The sequence below is a fragment of the Notamacropus eugenii genome, chromosome 3, assembly GCF_028372415.1.
Source record: "Notamacropus eugenii isolate mMacEug1 chromosome 3, mMacEug1.pri_v2, whole genome shotgun sequence".
NCBI lineage: Eukaryota > Metazoa > Chordata > Mammalia > Diprotodontia > Macropodidae > Notamacropus > Notamacropus eugenii.
This window is the reverse complement of record NC_092874.1, coordinates 361,794,417-361,815,793: the sequence shown is the minus strand read 5'-3', so window position 1 is coordinate 361,815,793 and position 21,377 is coordinate 361,794,417. Positions and strand designations below refer to the sequence as shown.

The window sequence follows — 21,377 nt, the reverse complement described above, 5'->3', positions numbered from 1 at the left end:
ACTGTTTTTTATGCACCTTTATATTCCCCAGAGTGTCATGCCCAGTTCATTGAACATAGTTGACTCTCTATATGTATTGATTAAGAGTCCTGTCTCTAGTAATTTTTTATGACGTGTTTATAAAACTTCATTCGCTTCATTCAGCTGCTAAACAGGAATTCCTTCAGTGCTTAAAATCAAAGTGGTGTCATTTTTTTCCTCACAGCTGTATTGATTTTCACTTTTTCTTTCCTCCTTCACAGCCTCCTTAGTGTTCTCTACTTTGTTATGGCATGGAGACGTTTGAAGGGGAAAAACCCATGAATTGTCCATTAAAACTAAAAAAATAACTGAAACATCAGCATCTATGCTGAGTTTACTTTTTGAAAGTTTCATTTTCCATGTGAAAATAGAGGAAGTTCAGAAACTCATAGAGAATTGATGCTCAAAATAGAATCTTGGAAAGCCCAACAGAGGCACTATAGATACAACGGAGGGTGGGCAGTGCACAGGGCCTAGCACATACTAAATACTTAATAAATTCTTGCTTGTTGATTGACAGTAAAGTGCAGGCTACAACATGGACAAACTTCTCATTTGAGGGCAGAGAGCTTAAACTTAATCTACTGTCTTCTAACTGAGAGGAATGATTATTTCTGTCTATATTAACAACTAACTATTAAAATTGGGGAGACCTCAGCTTTTTTTCCTTGTCCTGTTTCCTTGTCCAGTCTCTCAACAACAGGGTGATGGAAGATAGGATTAACATTCTCCTCCTTCTGGGTGCTCCTTCCACCCAACAAGCTCAGACTTGGGTGACGGATGTTGATTCTTTGTCTAGATAGCCTAAGCCTGGGGATGGTCTCAGTATAGGAATAGTGTCTTTGTCCAAAGGGACATGATGTCACTCAGCCGTTCGCTGGAGTGAGCTCACTTCTTTTTGTGAAGTCCGGCTCTCATTGTTAACCAATCAGAGTTGATTGCCACTCTCAGGAACACTCCTTTTCCAAAGGGCATGGAAGACCTGAGCTTGATCCTAGGATTGCCTTTATCAAGAAAGTCACTGACCATTCATTAAAAATACTGGTATTATTAATAAAATAATTAAATCACCCAGAAATTATGTCTCTCAAGCTTTTTAAAACACCGCAGAACCAAAATGTGAACTGGTTTCTTTAGCAATCATATTATTTTTTTTCTACAGGGAACTACTGATAATTTGGATGTAGCTACCACATTCAGTTGCAAGAGTTGAACACATCCTTGTGTCTGACATTCTTTCATGATACAAAAAGTACAGATAAACTTGGAAGGATTTTCTTACTGTCTTGGAAATCTGGTACAACATATGCATGATACCTCTGCCAACACTAAGACTGACTCCTTCACACATGCTGTTCACAGTATGATGGAATCAAGTTAATTATACAGTGGGGGTTACATCTATGCTCCAATGGATCATTTGTGGATGTTATGGCCTCTTCTACAAGCTCCAGATTGTGTCCCCTAGAGGCAGCACCTAAGACCACACTGAATGAATCCCATGGAGAATCACAGAACATTATAACACTACTGCTATAAGCTCCATAGAACCTCCTTGTCTGACTGCTCACTCCCATCCTTCCCTAAACATGTCTGCACACTGCAGGCATGAGTGTTGCAAAGGATTGCCACTCGAAATATTTACAACCTGCTATCCCAATTATATCGGTGGCATGTGAAAGTCATGAGAGAAGTCCTTGATATATATTTCTTTTGCCTCAGAATCTGGAGTATTTTAGACACAAAGCTGGTCAAAGGGAGCAATGCTCCTATAGCAGGGTAATTAATAGTGTCATGGCATCCTAGATTCATTCATCAATCTGATAAAGCCTACAAAACTCTTATAACAATAATGTTTTTGAATGCATAGATGAAAATACATGAGATTACAAAGGAAATTAATGTTATGGAAATCTAGTTATCAATATATGTCCAAAACAAGTTCATTGATCCCAAGTTAAGAACTTTCTTGTTCTATAGGATTTTGCTGACTTCCACTGAGGTATAACTACATCAGCCTGTGACCATTGAGACTGGAACTTTAGGAGGGACGCACCAGTAGGAGAATGATGCAGACTTCACAGAGAGATGTTCCATGTTGAGAAGGTCTTGGGAATTTCAAGGGCACCTTGGTGAACTTACAACCACCTTAAGGATTTTTTAAGAGAGTACTGTGATATTTCCGTGTCTATGTAGAATGCCTTTCAGACTCTGCTGTGGTCTGGCTGGGAAGCTATAAGCAAGCTTGCTTGTGCTGTTACTGGCTGTTCTGATGGTCCCCTTTTCAATAGAATGTAGGCTGTTTGGTGATTGTGTGTGTGTGTGTGTGTGTGTGTGTGTGTATGTGTGTGTGTAGTTCAAGGGTGAAAGAAGTCACCTACTGTAGTTTCTCATTTGATTTCTCGATCATGAACTGGTGAGAATTTTACATTTCTGGAGTATATATATATATACATAGGAGCTGGGCAACATGTCTCCATTCACATGGGCACCTCCCCAGCTCTTCCAGTTGCTGATCCAGTCCACTAAGTAGCTGCATAAGCTGGTTCTGATTCCAAGCAGCAGGAGTGGCATTCTGGCTGAAGATGGTGAATATCTGCAGGAGTATCTCATGAACAATGACTGTGCCATTTTCTTTCTGGAGTTGGCCACCTTCTATGGCTTCCTTTGGGAAGTTGAAGTTAGTTGTATCCTTCCAACATGGCACCAGGGAAAATGTGCTCATTTGGTGGAGAAGTGAGAAATCTTCTTTCAGATCCTGAGTCAGGTCACAGCCCAAGGAACAGTAGATACTGGAGCACAGTAGCACCAGGATAATTGGCACCAACATCCAGGAGGTCATGGTAACACTGAAGATAGTTTGGGTGTGACTGAGCTGGGAGACTAGTGAGTCTTTGTCTCTGTGTCTCAGGTTATCTAGCCTCAAGGTCACTCTCTCTTAAATAGTGCTGAGAGTAATCTTCATTATCATGGAATTTCCCTTTACTTTCTGCTTTCTTTTACATAGTTTCTACACTGGTTTTAGAAGATGTTATTAAAGTCCTTTCTTTTACATACTTGTAGAATGGCAACTAAATTTACCACTGGAAAGAGTTTTATTGATAAAACTAATTTTTTTGGTTTTGGTTTTCGTTTAGGGACCTCATTTTTTTCTTTCGTTCTTCCTTTTACTTTCTTCTTTCCTAATTTCCTTCCTTTTTTCCTTTCTTCCTCTTTTTCTTTCTTATTCTTTCTTTCTTTCCTTCTTTCCCAGCACCTATGACCTTTTATTATACTTTTACTTCTATACATACTTGTGTCTTGCCTCGGCTCTTTTCTATGTCTGGTATGCTCTCTGTCCTAACCTCTGCCTCTTTGAATCCCTAGTTTCCTCCAAAGATCAGTTGAAATTCTACCTCTTTCAAGAGACTTTTCTTTGAAATCCTTAAAGCACTGTATAAATGCTATTATTATTAAGGTTATCACATCCATCCTAACAAAACATGCCTCTTCTAATTGAGTTGAGTTATCTCACTCCAGTGGGAGATCTCTTTCACTCTATGTTGTCTTGTATACATTCTCCTATGCATACCTTATCTGATTTTTGTTTGCTATGGGCTTGGATAAATGGGCTTCTTTGCTATCTGCTATGTGTGTTCATTTTGGTATTTTAATGGGAGAGGGGTCAAGCCTTGGATATAAAGTTTGGGGTCCTGCTTTTCCCATTAATGAAAGTCATCAGAAGTTAACTTGAACCTGCAAAACATATTCCTTAGACTAACAGTATTAAAGAGAACAGATAAATATAATTCTAGTCTGAGATCCCTTCTCTCTGAGAAGAGCAGAGTGGGCCAAGTTTCAGGCCACAACCTCCTACTTACCCTGTCTCCCTTGAAGAAGGGCGAAGGGAGAAAAGGGTAAAAATGTCTAGCTGATCTCTCTTCAAGCCACACATCTACATCCCCATGCTTCATGTCAGGGACAGTCCTTGCTACATACATTTATTCTATTTATCTATCTATCTATGTATCAACTCTCTATCTGTATACCTATCTGAATGTAATGTAGAATGCATGTAAGCTCCTTGTGGAAAAGGATCTTTTTGTCATAGTATCCCTAGCACAGTGCCTTGCTCACAGAGGGGATAAAGGATAAGGGGTAAAAGAGAAGGAATAAGGAATGAGTCTGTGATTTCTCTGGCATAGGGAAATCTCAGTTGAGGAAACTCCCTCTACCAACACAGAGAAGCACCTGCTCTAAAACTTATTACCCTAGAGAGTTGCCTTGGGAACTGAGAGGTAAAGTAACTTGCCCAAGGTCACACAATCAGTATGTGTGAGAAGGGAAACTAGAACTCAGATGTTCCTGACTTCAAGAAAAACCAAAGCTTCGCAACTGGTGAGTGTCAATACCTAGACTTGTTCACACATGGTCCCACTCAAATGTGACTAAGTGTTGGTCCCCAGTCTCATCCAACCTTCTCCTTACTCCATTTGCCTGCCCAAGGATGAAATGCCCATCTCAGTGTTGTAGTCTACTGGCCCTCCTGCTCCTCCTTCAAGATGGAGCTCTGCTGGGACTTCTGTGATTCCTTCCCTCTATTTTCCCCCACATTTCCTATCCCCAGACAGGCAGTATTCTTTCTTCCTTATGTAATGGTAAGCAAAGTAGAATTTTTTGCTGTTTTCTGCATTGAGTTTTAGCCAATCAAGTGTCTTTGATTGAGTCTTGCCTTTGATTGAACCAAGAGTCTTTCAATCAAGAGTCTTTGATTGAATCAAGAGTCTTTGATTGGAAACAGTATATATTGTGTTGCTTGGAGGGAAAGGAGGGTGTTGAGAGAAAAGCAGGGGGGAACTTCCTTGTGGGGAGGCCTAACAGAAAGAATGTTTGTGATGCTGGCACTCCTTCTGTTGATCTGTGTTGATTTCTCAGGGAGAAGCCCTGTCTGTTGGTCTTTATGAGGGAATTGAGATGATGGTGCTGGTCATGTGTATAATTGTGTATAATATATTGTTATAGCCCTGTTAAACTTTGTTTTCCTAGAAACAGAAGCTGTGGACAGAATTCCCTGGAGCGTGCTGTCAGGCAGAAGCAGGAAGAGTTTGGAGTGGAGCAGTCCCCTTGAGCTGAGACAAGAGCAAGAGCAGTGAGCTGCCTGTGTGTGAACCCAGGCGAAAGCTGAGAGTGGTCAGCCCAGGAGGAGGAGCTGTGGGCTTTGGAAGTCAGCCTAGAGTCAAGATGAGAGAGGATTGTACTCTGACTCTGTGTATTGATTAAGAAAATTGTTTTTACAGAGACCTAGGGGTGGATAGTGTGGTGTTTTCTGTTATCCCTCAAGGATGCTTCATGCTGGAGAGGACCCTAGCCTGGGACCTCTTGATTTTGGGGATGCAGTGACATAGTCTACACACCATGTGACATACTGAGTGTTATGAGATACAGAGATGCATTAGATGATATGTTTAGCTTAAGGATATCACTATGAATGTTATGCTTTACTTTATTGAACAATGTTTAGTTTGTTGCTGATTAGAGAGTTCATTATGCTATGTGATTAGACCCTTAAAATTATTCCTAGCAGCAGTCCTCAAGTGTTCTATTATTATTGGCTTTTCACCTTATATCTTTCAGGTCACTCCTTTTTATCATCTCAATGCCCTTAATCACATTCTTGTTTGCATTATACTCTTTCTGTACATGTTTCATCCTTCACCCTTCAAATAGAAAATAAATATCTCTCTGGCAAGGATTATGGCATTTTTTTTTATCTCCTGTTCTCAGGTCTCATCATAGTGCCTTGCATGTAGTATTAGCAATAATTATAATGATATTAATAACTGAAATGTATATAATACTACAAGGCACTTTATATGCAGAATCCAATTCTCTCAAAACCCTGTTAGGTTATTTCCATTTTATTGGTATATTCAAAATTAATGACAATGACAGACAGAATATGATTAAATCAAACAAAAAGAGGTACAAATAAAATATTATCAGAATTCGAAGCAGGTAGATATCATAGTCAACTCTGTGCTACAGTAGAGGGAGCAGAGTGGTCTTTGAATAAAGTCTTACAAAATGGATGGAATTCCAACAGACCATGAATCTGTAGAATCTGGCTCTTCTTGGATTGAACATAAGACCATATCCATATTTCACCACATAATAGTCATTCCCTGTTTTTTACTCTAAAAATTGGTTTGTAACCTTTCATTGTGTAATCGTCACATGGTATAATTCTGTTCATCAGTGCGCTTAAAAGGTAATCAGAGCAGCAATATGTTCACCAGTGGCATATGAATGTGGATTTATCTCTTGTGTATTGCAAGCCCTGAACCTAGAATTCTCAACACAGTATATTTCCAACAGCTGACTTGCATGGTTTATTTACAGCCCTGCAGTGCTAATGATATTGTCACTCAATCCAATGAAGAGCTGTAGGCGCAAGGAGAGTGGGCAGGCAGGTGAAGTTACCATAACTAAGTTATGCGACATGGTAAGACTTGCATATTCCCAATTTAGCTAAACTGTACAGTTTGTCTTCCAGCAATATATTAATGTGCAAAGGATTTCTTTCTGATTATGGGTAAATATAAAAACTATTCTGCAGACTTCAAGTGATTGTGTTTGCTAAACATCATGGAAAGAGAGTTTTCAGTGAGTGAAAATTTGGTGGGAGACTGGTGGAAACTAAAAGACAAGTAATACCAGCGCATTTTTTAAAAAAAATATCACATAATGGTTGCACCCCACTTTTTTGCAAAAATATTTGACATAGAATCTGTGACAATTATGCAGTGAAATACTTATTAAGATTATGAGAAGGAATTTCTAGTGTCTCTTTAAGTTCTTGCATTTTATGATGCTGTGATTCAAGCCTAAAAGAAAACTACACTTGTCCCTAAATCAGATGTATGTGAATGCCCCTTTGCTGAATCCCAAAGAGCATCTAATGACAAGAGAATGTATTCTACTCTTCTTCTCTTCACTTGGTGCAAGAAGACAGGGACTTTCAACCCCATAGATTTCCTTTTGAGACTTGCTAATACATGGACCCTCGTGGAACTGTTGGATACATTGCAGTACCCCAGAACAGTAAAAGCCTATCTCTGAGTGGCCTTAGATTGTGGCTAAGCATGGATGTGAATATTTTCCTTTCAATTCTAATCCAGAGCCTCTCTTAGTTTCCTATTTTATAGACTTGATGCCATGCTCTGAAAACTTAGCTGTAGTCTGCACCCAGCTGCCAAGCTTACTCTGACTCTCTCAGCTACTTCACTTGATCTGAGAGGAAACCACTTTTTCTACTTCTGTTTTCTTCACATCAAATGTGCTTTCGGTTTTCCTGTTGTTCTCTTGCATCACTTTTTACACTGAGGAATTTTGGTATCACAAAAACTCCAAATAGACACTTCTTTTAAAATTTTTCAATAGTATTCATATGGAAAACCTCTAGAGTAAACAGAAATTTTACTTTTCAATAGCAGACATGGCTTATTGCTGGATACCACAGCAAATGAATTTCCTTGATATAAAATTATTGATTATATTTCACATTCTAGTAGCTAATTTCTTGATCAGGAAAAGGATTATTGATTTTATTTCATCCTCAGAATGGACAGAGTAATGTCCATGGTGCAATTAAGTTTTTTCCCCTTTTGTTAACAGTCTTGGACTCAAAGACTTGAGTTTTTTGTCTTTGTGCACATTACCAGGGAGAGAGTTTTATCTCCAAAGGGTGCTGTTTACCACTGGATGGAAACTCACTATTAGGTATTTAAAGCTCTACACATTTTGCATCCAAACTATTTTTCCATGATTATTTTATATTAGTTCTCTTATCACGCTCTAGTCTAGCCAAATAACTTCAAACTGTCTCTCATATAGGAAATTCTATCTCTGCTTTTGGGCTTTTGCACTGTTATCTTTCATTGCTATAATGCATTCCTACCTTACCTCCAATTCTTAGATTTCCTAATTTCATGTAAGCTTCAGCTCACAAACTAGTTTCATGAAACTTTTCCTGTTTTCCTGATTTCTTTTCATCTAATTTCCACCCTCTATGAATTTATTTGTTGAGTTAGTCTCATTGTTTTCTGGGCCTTCTTTGGGAACTTCTGTGATTAACTGAGATGTGATAAATTCTTCTGCTCCAAACTCCCTGCTCCATATGTTGATTTATGGCCCTTCCTCAGTTGCATCTGGACTACTCCAACACCTCCCCTCCCTCCGCTTTTTTAGGAAAGAGAGTATTTAGCCTTTCTTATGTCAGGCAGTCTCTCTTCTAGGCATGTTCCTCCTACTTCCTAGAACCCCTTTTCTGTATTCTTCTGGAAACTTATCAATGTGTCAAGATACTCTCCCAGATTTCTCCTCACCTGTGACAAAAGAGGTAAGAAACCAATCAGCTGTGCCAGAACAAGACACAATTCCTTCCCTTTAAATGTTGGACCCCCGTCCATATTGTTGAATGGCTCTGTTGCATGGGATAACCCATTTGTTCTTGCACTACATTAGAATCAGAGTCAAGTCTACAATAACCTGGGTCCCGGGTTAGATGGGTACCTTTGGATGCATCATTGATCATAAGACCATATATTTAGAACTAGTAGCTAACTTAGAGGTCACTGATTCTGTGACTTCATCAAAGACTCTAAGTACCTAAAAAAGCATGTATAAAATCCAGAAGACTCACAGAAAATGCTATCCACAACCAGAGAAAGAACTTTGGAGTCTGCATGCAGATGGAAGAGCACTATTTGCATCTCCTTTTCTTTTGCTGTTTTCTTTTGTTTCTTCTTTCTTGTGGTTCCTCCAATTAGTTCTAATTCTTCTCTACATCATGACCAATGTGAAAATATGTTTAACATGGAAGCATAAGTGGAACCTCTATCAGATTGCTTGCCATCTTGGAGAGGGGTGAGGAGAGGGAGGGGGAGAAATTTTGAAACTCAAAATCTTATGGAAGTGAATGTTGAAAACTAAAAACAAATTAATTTTTTTTGAAAAAGCATGTGTAAAAAGTTAGTCTAGCCTCCTACTTGGATTCCTAGCCACAAATCTCTTCCAACTTCAACCTTTCACAAAGCTGACCAAAAAAAAATCTTTCTAAGGCTTAAGTTCTCACTGTGTCACTCCTCTGCCTAAAGCTTTCAATGGCTCCATCTTTTCATTGGGATAAATTAAAGATGTCTTATCTTGAACCCTTCATAATCTGTCCCCAGTATATCATTTCTATACTGTTACATTAGTCTCCTTCAAGAAGTCTATGTTCCAGCTAAACTGCACAGAATACATGCAAGGTTATTGACCATGCCTGAAAGATATACTTCCTTCTACAGATGTACTGGTAAATGTTTAGCAATCAGCTCTTTGAAAATGCATGACATACTTAAAGTTTGATCTGCATTGTTAACATTTTTCCATTACTTTCTTCAGTTGAGGCAATCAACAAAAAATTAATCAAACTTTTGATGATTTCCATGGTATAAATCAACACACTGAAAACTTAACAGTCTTTCCTCTCTGTAGAAGCTGGCTCCAGTGCCTTCATGCCTCCTTATCTCTTGGTGTCTTGAATTTTCTTCCTTCAAATCTCATTCTATTGTTTCCCCTTCCATGAAGCTCATTTCACCTTCTCAGCTGAAGATGATCTCTCCCTCATCAAATTTCACTGAAGTCATTTGGCTCTCTGTCTCTTCATCTCAGTTTCATCCTTGGATCATGTTGAACCCTTTTATTAGATGACCAGCTTCCTGAGGATAGTGATTGTCATTCCTAATCTCTGTTTTCCCAATACCTCCTCCAGTATTTTGTATACATTAGGTGCTTAATAAATGTTGTTTCAATTGAATTTTTCCACCAAAACTTGTCTGTCTCTTTGGAGCATCTGGTTCATCTTTTAAGTTAAGTTTATTTAGTAAAATAGTGTATAATTAATAGTGCACAAGGTTTTTTTTAAAATTCATTTAATGAGAAAATATAACATAAGTATTATACATTTCTCAATGTATATAAGTAAATATACATTTCTCAATGAATGATAAATGTTATAAATATTATGACCATAACAAATAAATATAAAATATTAAAACTATTCAACTCCTGAGCACAGATAAAACTCTGAATTCTAAGACGTTTTCATTTTATCAATAATAGCTCAAATTATTTTGATAATTCAATAAATTGAAATAGTTTCCTCTCCTCTTCTTACAGAAACATTCTCTTTTTGTGACTTCATCAACTTATATAGATTCAATTATCATCCCTCTGTAAATGACTCATTGATGTATGTATCCAGACTTCCTCTTTCTCTGTATCTCTAGTCTAACATTACCATCTGCCTGTTGGACATTTCCTGCCACATGTTCCAGTCATCCCAAACTCAGTATGTCCAAAAATGAAGTCATTTTCTTCCTCTGCCACAACTTCCGCCTCCAACTTTCTCTGTTTCTGTTGAGGCAATCATCACTCTTCTAGTCATCCAAGTTTGCACACTCAGAATCAGCATCAACTTCTCAGCTTCCTTCACCCCACACATTGGTCATGTCTTATTAATTCTGCCTATATGATATCCCTCCCATCCATCCATTTCTTTTCATTCGTTCACCCCCATAGTTTCAGCTCTCATCATCTCTTATCTCAGTTACTGTAATTGTATCCTTATTGGTCTTTGCGCTTCATGTTTCCCCTTCTCCAATCTATCCTCTGTATAGATAACAAAGTTATATTCTTAGAATATAGATCTGATCATCTAATTCCCCTCATCAATAAATGTCAGTGACTGCTACATTTCCAGCTTATTTTACATTGCTTTTTAAAAATGAAATTAATAGAATTGATAGCATGTTAAAATCCTCCCAAAGAAACTTACTAGCTGTCACCTCTCTAAATCTCATTTCCTGCATATGTAAAATGCAGATAATAATAGCACCTATCTCATTGTTGTGTGAACTGCTATGAGGACCACATGAGATAATATAGGTAAAGCCCTTTGTAAACCTTAAAGAACTATAAAATACTATTATTGTTATTACTATTAATTCTATGGACCAGGCATTTTAGATATATATGAACAATTCTATATTATACGTAACCAATTATATATTATATATTAACAATTAATATATTGTGTTAATTAATATAACAGAGATAACAATTACTATGAATTCTATGGGCCTTCTTGCTGTTCCTTGTGTATGATACTCAATTTCCATCTCTTTGCCTTTTCCCATGTCTGAAATATACTCACTTTTCCCTTCTGCCTCTCACATTCTCTAGTTTTCTTCAATGTTTGGCTCAAATGCCACACCTATTCGAGGCCCTGTCTGATTCCTGCTGTTGCTAGTATCTTTACCTAAAGTTATCTTATATTTATATGGTAGATATTTTTAATATGCTTTTATGTGAACCTACTTTCTTCCTTTGGGATGCAATCCTTAGAGGAAGCAGTGAATGTTTACTTTTCTTTCTTTATCCCAAGGCCTAGTTACATTGTCAAACACATAATAAAAAATATTACAATGGTTAATAAATGCTTTTTGATTGATTGTCAGTTTGGGGGAGTTTTTTTGGTGGTGGCCTTTAGATTTGATATGTAGATCTTTTATTCTTGTCTTGAATCTATTTCCTAGATTTCTGAGTTTCCCCATCTGAGTTTTTCTAAATTAAAATTTCCTTTAGTTGAGTGTAAACCACTTTCTTCGCCCCCTTTTTTTTAAATCATGGTTTAACATATATTCAGTTTCCTTTTGGTTCTTATATCACTTTTACTTTCAAGAATTTCTTATATAATCTTTTTTTAAAGGCTCTAAACAGAAATTTCTTTCCTCTTAATTTTTCCTCTGATAATTTTTTTAAACCTCAAAGAAACAAAAGGTCTGTCATGGACAATAACATACTAAGCTCAGTCTTGGGCCCTGTGCTCTTATCTTTCTACAATAATACTCTCTTTATGTGACCTCTATCAGCTCCTGTAGGTTCAATTATCATTACCATGAAGATGACTCATAACTCTCCATATAACCTGATAAGACTATATGCTATCTGTTAGCCTTTTGACTTGTCTTATTGTAAAATTTTCTTGCTTATATTTCATGTCTCACTGTATAATTTCTACATTTTGAAGTGCTATTAATTTTTGTTTAATTGATGGAAAGGACTTGGGTATTATATCTGCTGTGTCTATGGCAGATGAATTACTTTTCCCCTTTGTTGACCATCTTATAACCAACGCCTTCTTGGGTTGGTCCATTGGATTAAGGACAATGACTGTGATAGAAGCCTGGTAATTCTTGGGTGGTGGAGCATATAAGAAGCTCAGTTAATGCAAAATGACTTTTTTTGGTGCTAACAACATTGGCTGTGGGCCTTGGAAGTGGCCTGATAGAAGCAGCAGCAGCTTTGGGAGTTTTCAGCTCAGGTAAGGTAAGGAGATTGGACAACTGGTCAGAAAAAAGTTATAGGAGATTCTTGTGGTAGCACTGGGTGCAGGGCAAGACACTGGATCAACATTCTATTACCCAAACCCACTTCTGGATCACAATTTCAGGACAGAGAGAAGCATCAGTGCTTGTAGTCACAAAGGAGCAAGGGCCCTAAGGAGCAACAGTGCTTGCATCTACATGGAAGCAGGGGGACTTCCTGGTTAAAGACCCCAGAGAAGATCAAAAAAACAGTGACCATGCCTATTTCTGGATCACAATGTCTGAGAAACACCAAGAACAACAACAACAACAACAAGGAACTTAACCATGGAAAACTGCTTTTTTTGACACAGAAGATCAAGATACAAACTCAGAAGACAACAATGGCATGAAAGCAATTCTGAGCAAAACCACAAAGAAAAATCACAATAGGACACAAACCCAAAAGAATTTCTAGGAAAAAACTCAAGAAAGAGCAAAAATGATTTAAAAAATTAAATGAGTGGTAGAGAATGAGTGTGACACAAGAAAATTATGAAAAGAGAATTAACAGCTTAATTAAAAGAGGCACAAAAAATAATGAAGAAAACAACAATTTAAAAAACAGGATTGGCCTAACAGTAAAAGAGATACAAATGTCTTTGAAGAAAAAAGAGCTCCTTGGTTAAAAAAAGAAGAGGTACTTCACTGATAAAAGTAACTTCTTAAAAAGCAGAATTGGCCAAATGGAAACAAAGCAACAAAAATTTATTGAAGAAAATAATTCCTTAAAAATTAGAATGTGCAGATGAAAGCTAATGACTTCAGGAGGTATTAGAAAACAATGAAACAAAGTCACAAAAATGAACAAATAAAATAAAATGTGAAACAACTCATCTGAAAAAAATTAACCTGGAAAATAAATTGAAGAGAGATAATTTAAGAATTATTGGACTACTCGAAAGCCATGATTTAAAAAAAGAGCCTACACATCATATTTTAAGAAAACTATGAAGGAAAACATCCCTGATTTCTTAAACCTGAGGGCAAAAAAGTTGAAAGAATCTACTAATGACCTCCTAAAAGAGATCACAAAATGAAAATTCTTAGGAATATTATAGCCAAATTCCAGAGCACCCAGATCAAGGAGAGAACACTGCCAACAACCAGAAAGAGACCATTCAAATACCACGGAGATACAATCAAGATTACACCAGATTTAACAACTATCACATTAAAGAAGCAAAAAACTTCCAGTGTATATTTCAATCTCACATTACATTGTAAGCTCCCTGAAGGCAAGAATTTGTCATTGTTCCTCTATGCATTCCTAGCATTTATGGTGGTCTACATCATAAACATTTGTTGAATTAAATTGTTGTGTTGAATTTACTCTCTATTCCTTAAGGAAGTGGTGTCAAACTCACAGTCAGCAGTCCATTGCAAAACTCTTGACTGTGACTGAACCAAATTAAAATGTAACTGAAAAATATTTGACAGAACAAATAAAAATATAATACAACATAGATGATTTTAATTTGTAGTTTTCTATGTCAATATGTGATCTGCAAGGATTCCTTTCTATCTGAGATTAATACTACTGCTTTAGAATCTGATGTAGTTTTTGCATAAAAATTTATTTTTCTTTTTGTAAGAAAAAAGTTTTAACTTAGAACAAAAGTTCTTTTTTTAAAAACACATTTAACTAAACAAATAAACAATAGGCTTGATATACACATTTGAAAAGTGAAAGTTTTATAAGTAATAAACATTCTAAATATATAAATATTAATATAAAATACAAAAAAATCAACATTATAAAATACAATTAATATGTAAATATACATTTCAATATATTCTGATTTTTCAGCTGCTCAGCATAGATTATACTGCTATGGATTCTATTCCCTTTTTGGTGTACAACTTGATAGCTTAAGTTATTTTGAAATATTCAGTTAAATCAGATTTTTTCATTTGATTACAGAATAGTTGAGTGCAGGGTTTCAGAAAATAAGATAAAATATTCAGAGAGTTCATGTCTTCATCCTCGGTCTCTGGGTTTTCTTGTGACTTTTCTCATGAGCAGAACGACCCTTTTGATCTCTACTCTCACGATTTCCCAGGCACAGTGGCTGTACTTTTTACCTTGCAGGTACTGGCTTATCCCTTGGAAGTAGCTTTTCAAGGCCAGCTTGGGGTGCTTACTTACCAAGGAAGGCTCTTTCCACTTCACATCTTGCCCAACACACTGTTTGAGCTGGTCCAGCTGCTGATATAGTCCACTGAGCAGTTGCATGAGCTGGACCTGATTCCAAGCAGCAGGAGAGGCATTCAGGCTGAAGATGGTGAAGATCTGCTGGAGCATCTCATGAACAATAACTGGGCCATTTTCCCTCAGGAGTTGGCTGCCCTCTATGACTTTCTTTGGGAAGTTGAAGTTGGTCCTGTCCTTCCAACATGGCACCAGAGAAAATGTGCTCATTTGGTGTAGAAGTAAGAAGTCTCCCAGAAGGCCTCTACTCAGGTTACAGTCCAGAAAGCACACGATACTGGAGGAAAGCAGCATCAGGGCAACTGGCAACAAGGTCCAGGAGGTCATGTTGATGCTGAGGATAGTTTGGATTTAGCTGATCTGGGAAACCAGTGAGCCTATGTATCAGCTTCTAAGCCACTCTCCCTTATATAGCACTGAGTGTAATTTTCTTTACTTGAAATGGAATTTTCCTCCATTTTATGAGTTCCCACATTGATCTAAGAAGAGGTCATTAAAATCCTTTCTTATTTCTCTCTGTAGAAGTGCAACTAATTTTACTCTTAACGAGAGTTATTCAAATTAAACTCTCTCTGATGAGAGACCCTCCCCCAAACCCTATTACTTTGCATTGCACTTCTAGTGAGTTATCATAGTCTATCAATCTTCTCCCCCAAAATGACTCTTGAATCTGTCCATCTCTACTGTCACCATTTGCATTCAGTCCCTCATTACCTCTTGTTCTCTTTTAAATTCTTGTATCATCAGTAAGCACCCCAATATACGCAAGGCTCTTGCTACCACAGGTTCTTTGATCTGCTTCTGTAAAAGTATCATTCAGCTAGTTCAGGAGAAAAAGTCAGCACCCAGCACTTCAGAGAAAATACAGAGAAATCAAAGATCAACAGACATGGCTTTCTCTGACCATAGACAGTACATGCATCATAATTCAACAGACAGGTCCAACTGTCTGACCATAGTTACCAGAGAGGGAAACACCAACATCTGGGTTTTCCAAGCCAGAGGTTCTTTAACAGCTTCCCAGAGTCCTTGTCTGGCCAAAGAAACCCTTCCAAGTCAGTAAGTCCCAAAGTAAAACCTCACCCTCAGAGTATTTACACACTTTTCAGAGCCAGAGAGTATGACCCTCTGACCCAGTGCCTTAATAGAAAAAACAAAAGGTACTTGGGACCCTCTTACAAAATAACTCCCCTAATCAAGCTTCCCTCAATGGGCAGGCCCATCAATGTGTGGGGAAGATCATCTTTAATCACATTATTAAATCAGAGGCACTTTTAGTAAAATAAAAACAGCAAAAAAATTCTACTTTGCTTGGTCTTACATTCCACCCTTCCAGGACCCTTGGCCTTACAATCTAAATGGCCATGGATTCTAGAACAAATAGGTATTAACATTTCTTAAGTAAATACAACATAATTCACATTTGTAGAATACCTAACATAGCAACTTATTACCAGGGTGGCCAAATGACTTAAACAAATGCAAAGGTATATGTATAACATATCATCATTCTTTGAAAGAGCAACCAGCTCCTCCTTCCTCAGTCCCAAACAGAAATGTCCAAGCAAAGTCCTCTTGGGGGTGTGTCCTCCCCACCATGCACTGTCAGGTGTAGGCTCTAATGAGCCCCAATTCCAAGTCCTAAGGGTTGACTGGACAATAAAGCCCAGAGTGGAGTCCTTGGGGTGGTACAGAGCACTTCCCCCCACTCACCACAGGCAACTCCACCCCCTGGGTTCCAAACTGTCCCAGGAGAACACTGCAAAAAAACACACTCAGTGCCTTGCTGCACAGTCTCAATCTTGCCCCAAGGCTGAACTCCGAGCTCCTGGGTTCCTCCTCCTCCAGAAGGAGCCTGCTGCTCCCAGCTCCCACCTGAGTCTGTGCACTAGCAGCTCTCTACTCCCATTTCTCTCACCTTACCAAGGTCAGCACACAGATCATTCTCTACTGCTGGGTATGAAGACAGTTTTCCACTTGGGTTCCAGGGCTCCATTCCAAATTCTCACTGCTCTGGTCTGGTTTCTGAGTACAATATACTTTCAGGGCCTTCACTCCTCTAGCACAGTTCAGACCCACCCAGGTTAATCCACTTGAGCCCTGGCTCTGGCCACCCCTACCTCCTGGGGCTCCACAGAATCATAGCTACCACAACCGGGAAACAACAGACAATTAGCCCAGTCCTCCATACTTTTCTTTTAATTTATGCAAATCTCATCTTCCTCACCAAAATGTATCAGCAAGTACCCCAACATACGCAGGGGGGCCTGCTACCACAGATTCTTTGACCTGCTTCTCCAAAAGGAAGGGAACTTTTGAGGAGTTAACAATCACTTCAATCAAGCACATGTATGATTCAGTTAGTTCAAGGGGGAAAGTCAGTACCCGGCACTTCAGAGAAAATATAAAGAAATCAAATATCAACAGACATGGCTTTCTCTGTCTGACCATATTCAGTACATGCATCACAATTCAACAGACAGGTCCAACTGTCTGACCATAGTTACCAGAGAGGGAAACACCAACATCTGGGTTTTCCAAGCCAGGGGTTCCTTAACAGCTTCCCAGAGTCCTTGTCTGGCCAAAGAAACACTTCTGGTCAGTAAACCCAAAGTGAAACTTCACCCTCAGAGTATTTATACACTTTTCAGAGCCAGAGGACATGACCCTCTGACCCAGTGCCTCAATAGAAAAATCAAAAGATACTTGGGACCCTCCTACAAAACAACTCCCTTAATCAAGCTTCCCTCAATGGGCAAGCCCATCGATCTGTGGGGAAGATCGTCTTTAGTCACATTATCCAATCAGAGGCACTTTTAGTGAAACAAAAACAGCAAAAGATTCTTCTTTGCTTTCCCTTATAGTCCCACAACACTGATCTTCCCAGTTATTTTTCTCCAATTATTTTTCCTTTTCAATATCTTTTCCTGCATCATCATCTATTCCTTGGTGGGGGTACCTCAGTACTCTGTCCTGAGCTATCTTTCCTTCTATCTCTGCGTTTTCTCCCTTGGAGATCTTATAGCTCCTATGAGTTCAAATCGCCTCTCTAGGTAGATGGTTTCCAAATCAGGTGTTGTCAAGTACCTGCTATATAACCTAGATGCTACCAATGAAACGTATTATTTGGCTACCTCCTCCACTCCCACTTTCACCAACCTACCCCTCCTTTTCTATTTCTGTTGTCCATAGTCAATAGTTAATAATAATTTATTAAGCACCTACTATGTGTCAGATACTGTCCTAAGTGCTGGAGATAAAAATACAAGAAAGAAATACAGTCCCTACCCTCAAACATCTTACAATCTAATGGGGGAAAGACAAAACACAAAAGAAAACTTTAGAGCACATGGGCATAATGGAGAAGTCAAAAAAGTAAAAAATGAGTATGTCTACTTCCCTCTTTCTTTTTTCCATTCCACTTTCCCATAATCCATCATTTCCCAAGTATTACCTGTTCTACACGCACTTTTCTTATATGCTTCCCTTTATCTCTCTAAACATTTTACTCCCATAGTTCAAGGCCTCAGTTATACCCCTAAAACTATCTCCTGATTTCTTTCCTTGGTTCTAGTGTCTCCACTCTCCATTCACATGCCAACACCTCTATAAAACTTTTTCTTTCTAGATCTTACCCTAATAACCTTCAGTGCCTTCCCATTCTCTACAGGATAAAATATAAGCTAGTTCACCTGGCATTTCCATTCTTCTAGATGTGAATTCCTCTCTGTCTTTTCCAGTTTCATTGCATATTATTCCCTTTGTGAATTGGAGTACATTCATAAAAAATGTAATTCCTCACATTGACTGAGGAAACTTAAAGATGTCTTAGAGGTCCTATAAAAAGCATCAAGCTAGTTTAGAATTGTAGTTATTTCAAAAATTGCAGCAAGTGTGACGTTCCAGCAAAACCGTTTAAGAGGAATGACCTGTACTTTCTAAGATTGAATCCACTTTTCCCTGGACTCTATATGGGTCATGGACTTTTGATGGGATGTTTTATACTAGTTATTATTACTGTACCACTTTACAAAAATCTTCTCTCTCAAAACTAAATCTTTTTGACTAAATGATTCTCAGATGATAATTCTAGGGGGTTCATGAACTATACATATTGATAGAATGACATCCTCTAAGGGGTCTCTAAGGAGTACACCTAGAATCTTGAGAGTACATATAAGCCATGATGTGGATACCTGACATCAATATGAAGGAGAACTGGGATAATAATTGGGTGCTGGTGGAGCTGTGAATTGATCCAGCCATTTTGTAAAGCAATTTGCAACTATACTCCCAAAGTAATGAAACTGAATATACCCTTTGACCTAGCAATATCACTTCTAAGTCTATAGCCTCAAGTAAATGAAAGAAACAGGAAGGAGATACACATATTTTTGGCAGCTCTTTTTGTAGTAGTAGTAAAAGAGCGAGGGAAACTAAGGAGTCTCCACCTTTTGAGGAATAGTTAAATAGTGAGATGTGCTGTGAGTAATGATGACCAATTTCAGAAAAAACTGAGGACACCTCTGTAAACTCTATGATACAGAGTGAATTGAGTCCAACTAAGAGAAATATTTGTACAATTACAAGGATGTTATAAAGAAAAACAGCTTTGAAAGACTTTAAAACATCATCCATGATATGACAAATTGCGGTTCCAGAAGATTGAAGAAGCTCACTCACAGTGAGGCACTCTCACTGCCAGAGAGGCAATAGACTTAATGGTACATACATTCTTAAACAAGTATAAGTCAAAAATTTGTTTTATTTGACTGGCCATAATTTTTAATGAGGTTTTTTTTTTTCCTTTAATCTTCAGTAGGGGTAGGGGTGAAGAAGTGAGAGGGAGGGAAAATAAATACTTGTTAATTGTAGGAGGAAATGGTTAAATTTAGAAGAAAAAAACCATAGTAGCTCAAGAGAATGTTACAAATACTTGCTTATTTTTAAATTAAGTTCTCAGTCATTTTTTATATGTTTATATGCTTAATTTGTGGGATTGGCGTGAATATTATTATCTCTGTTGTGACTATGGTAGACTCCAGTATTTTCCCCTTTGTTAACAATCTCAGTCAGACACAAATTCTCCTTAAATCATTGATCTGGGGACCAGGATTGAGGCAGCGACCTTATGATTCTTGTCCTGGGAGAGCACCTGAGGCAGCATGAAATAATATAGATAGACCACTGGAGTTGGAGTCAAATAGACCTGAATTCAAATCCTTCTGCAGACTCTCTGTGACTCAGTTTCCTCATTTCTAAAACGGGGGGTTTGTATTCAATGATCCTAAGACTAGTCCAACTCTAAACATATGATTCTGTGACTATGTAAAATTGTTCCTTAGACTTCACTTTGTCTATAGACCTGACCACAACAGTCTCTTTCAACAATTTTACCAATGGGGTGAATGTGAACAGGCTGATTAAATGTGTCTTTTGTGCCCTCTCCTGGCTACAGTGGAGTGCTGCTTACATACTGCCTTATTTCTCTCTCAGTTTATGACTATCTCTGTCCCTTTATTGAATTAAGCTTTTGGTGTGAGATTTTTTTTCATTTCTTTTTTTCTCTCACTTCCACATTGTTTGGCTATATTCTCCTGTGTCCTGAGACTAAAAGTGAGGCTCATTTCAGGTTCCCTACCTTGTAACATAGTTTTGTTTTCAAACCAACCAACCTTTGTTCTCTCTATTAGATTTTCCCTGCTACCACATTCCCTGGTTTTCACAAGATTCCCTACCCCCTGTAGCCTTTTAGGGAGAAGCCTCAACTTCCTTTCTTCTATTTCCCCAAAGCAGCCTACTACCAACTCTGGCTTTTTAAAAAGGAAATTTATCATAAAACACTACCAGGGAAACATGCAATAATTATAACACATTAGTATGGCACTTTACTTTTATAAAATACTTTTCATGAAACAATGTTGCAAGGCAGGGAATAGAAATATTAATGAACCCGTTTAGCAGATGAGGAAACTGGTAAAGTAAATTATTCAGGGTCACATAGCTGTAAAGTGTCAGAACTGGGAATCCATTATAGGTCCGTCCTGGGACCAGCTCACTACATCACACTGATTTTAAGAGCAGACAAAAGGAGCTTAAAAGTTTATAAGTGGTAATGTTCTTAATATTTTAATTCTGGTTCTAACTGCAAAATATAGGCATAGCCTAATGCTTTTTCCTCTTTCTTTTCCCTCATGTTCAAATTCTTTCTGCTTGCTCTTGTTTTAATATTAGAAAACTTCTAACATCTACTATGGTTTAGCCTTCTAAACTCCTATTACTCAGCCTCCCGGAATCTACTTCTCCAGCTTTCAATTGTTGGTGGCATAGGTAGTGATTTTCTTCCAAAAGGTCTTCACCACCATCATTCTCAGACTGCTTCTTATTTTCATTGGCTATGGTCAGATCATGAGCTCTAAGATTGGTTACTTGCCTGAGATTTTCTTTTGGTGGTGGGGAAGCAGGAGAGCTTTGAACATAGATACCTATGTTGGAGCATGGTAAATGCATAGGGCACCAAGAGTAGCATGAGAGATTCAGGCATATTGGCATCAGGGACGGTGGATGGGCTCATGTCAGCTATATGTTTCCTCATGGGTGTGTCAACATGTGGCTCCTAGGGAGGCAAGAAGAGATATTTTTAGAATCTTCTCCTTCCACCCCTCTACAAAGGAAACTTTATTTCCTCCCAGAAA

At 38.0% G+C, this 21,377-nt stretch overlaps 1 protein-coding gene across 1 annotated transcript; it reads right to left on the bottom strand.

The window, feature by feature from the left end:
* Window positions 1–14,286: 14,286 nt before the first annotated feature.
* LOC140531657 (interferon alpha-1-like) lies at window positions 14,287–15,034 on the bottom strand. The gene has a single exon (XM_072650469.1). The coding sequence runs from the start codon at window positions 15,007–15,009 to the stop codon at window positions 14,452–14,454; it is 558 nt and encodes a 185-aa protein (XP_072506570.1). The 5' UTR covers window positions 15,010–15,034; the 3' UTR covers window positions 14,287–14,451.
* Between the last annotated feature and the right edge of the window lie 6,343 nt (window positions 15,035–21,377).

Coding starts and splice junctions, on each gene's coding strand:
- LOC140531657 (XM_072650469.1), bottom strand. CDS start 15,009: ATGACCTCCTGGACCTTGTTGCCAGTTGCCCTGATGCTGCTTTCCTCC.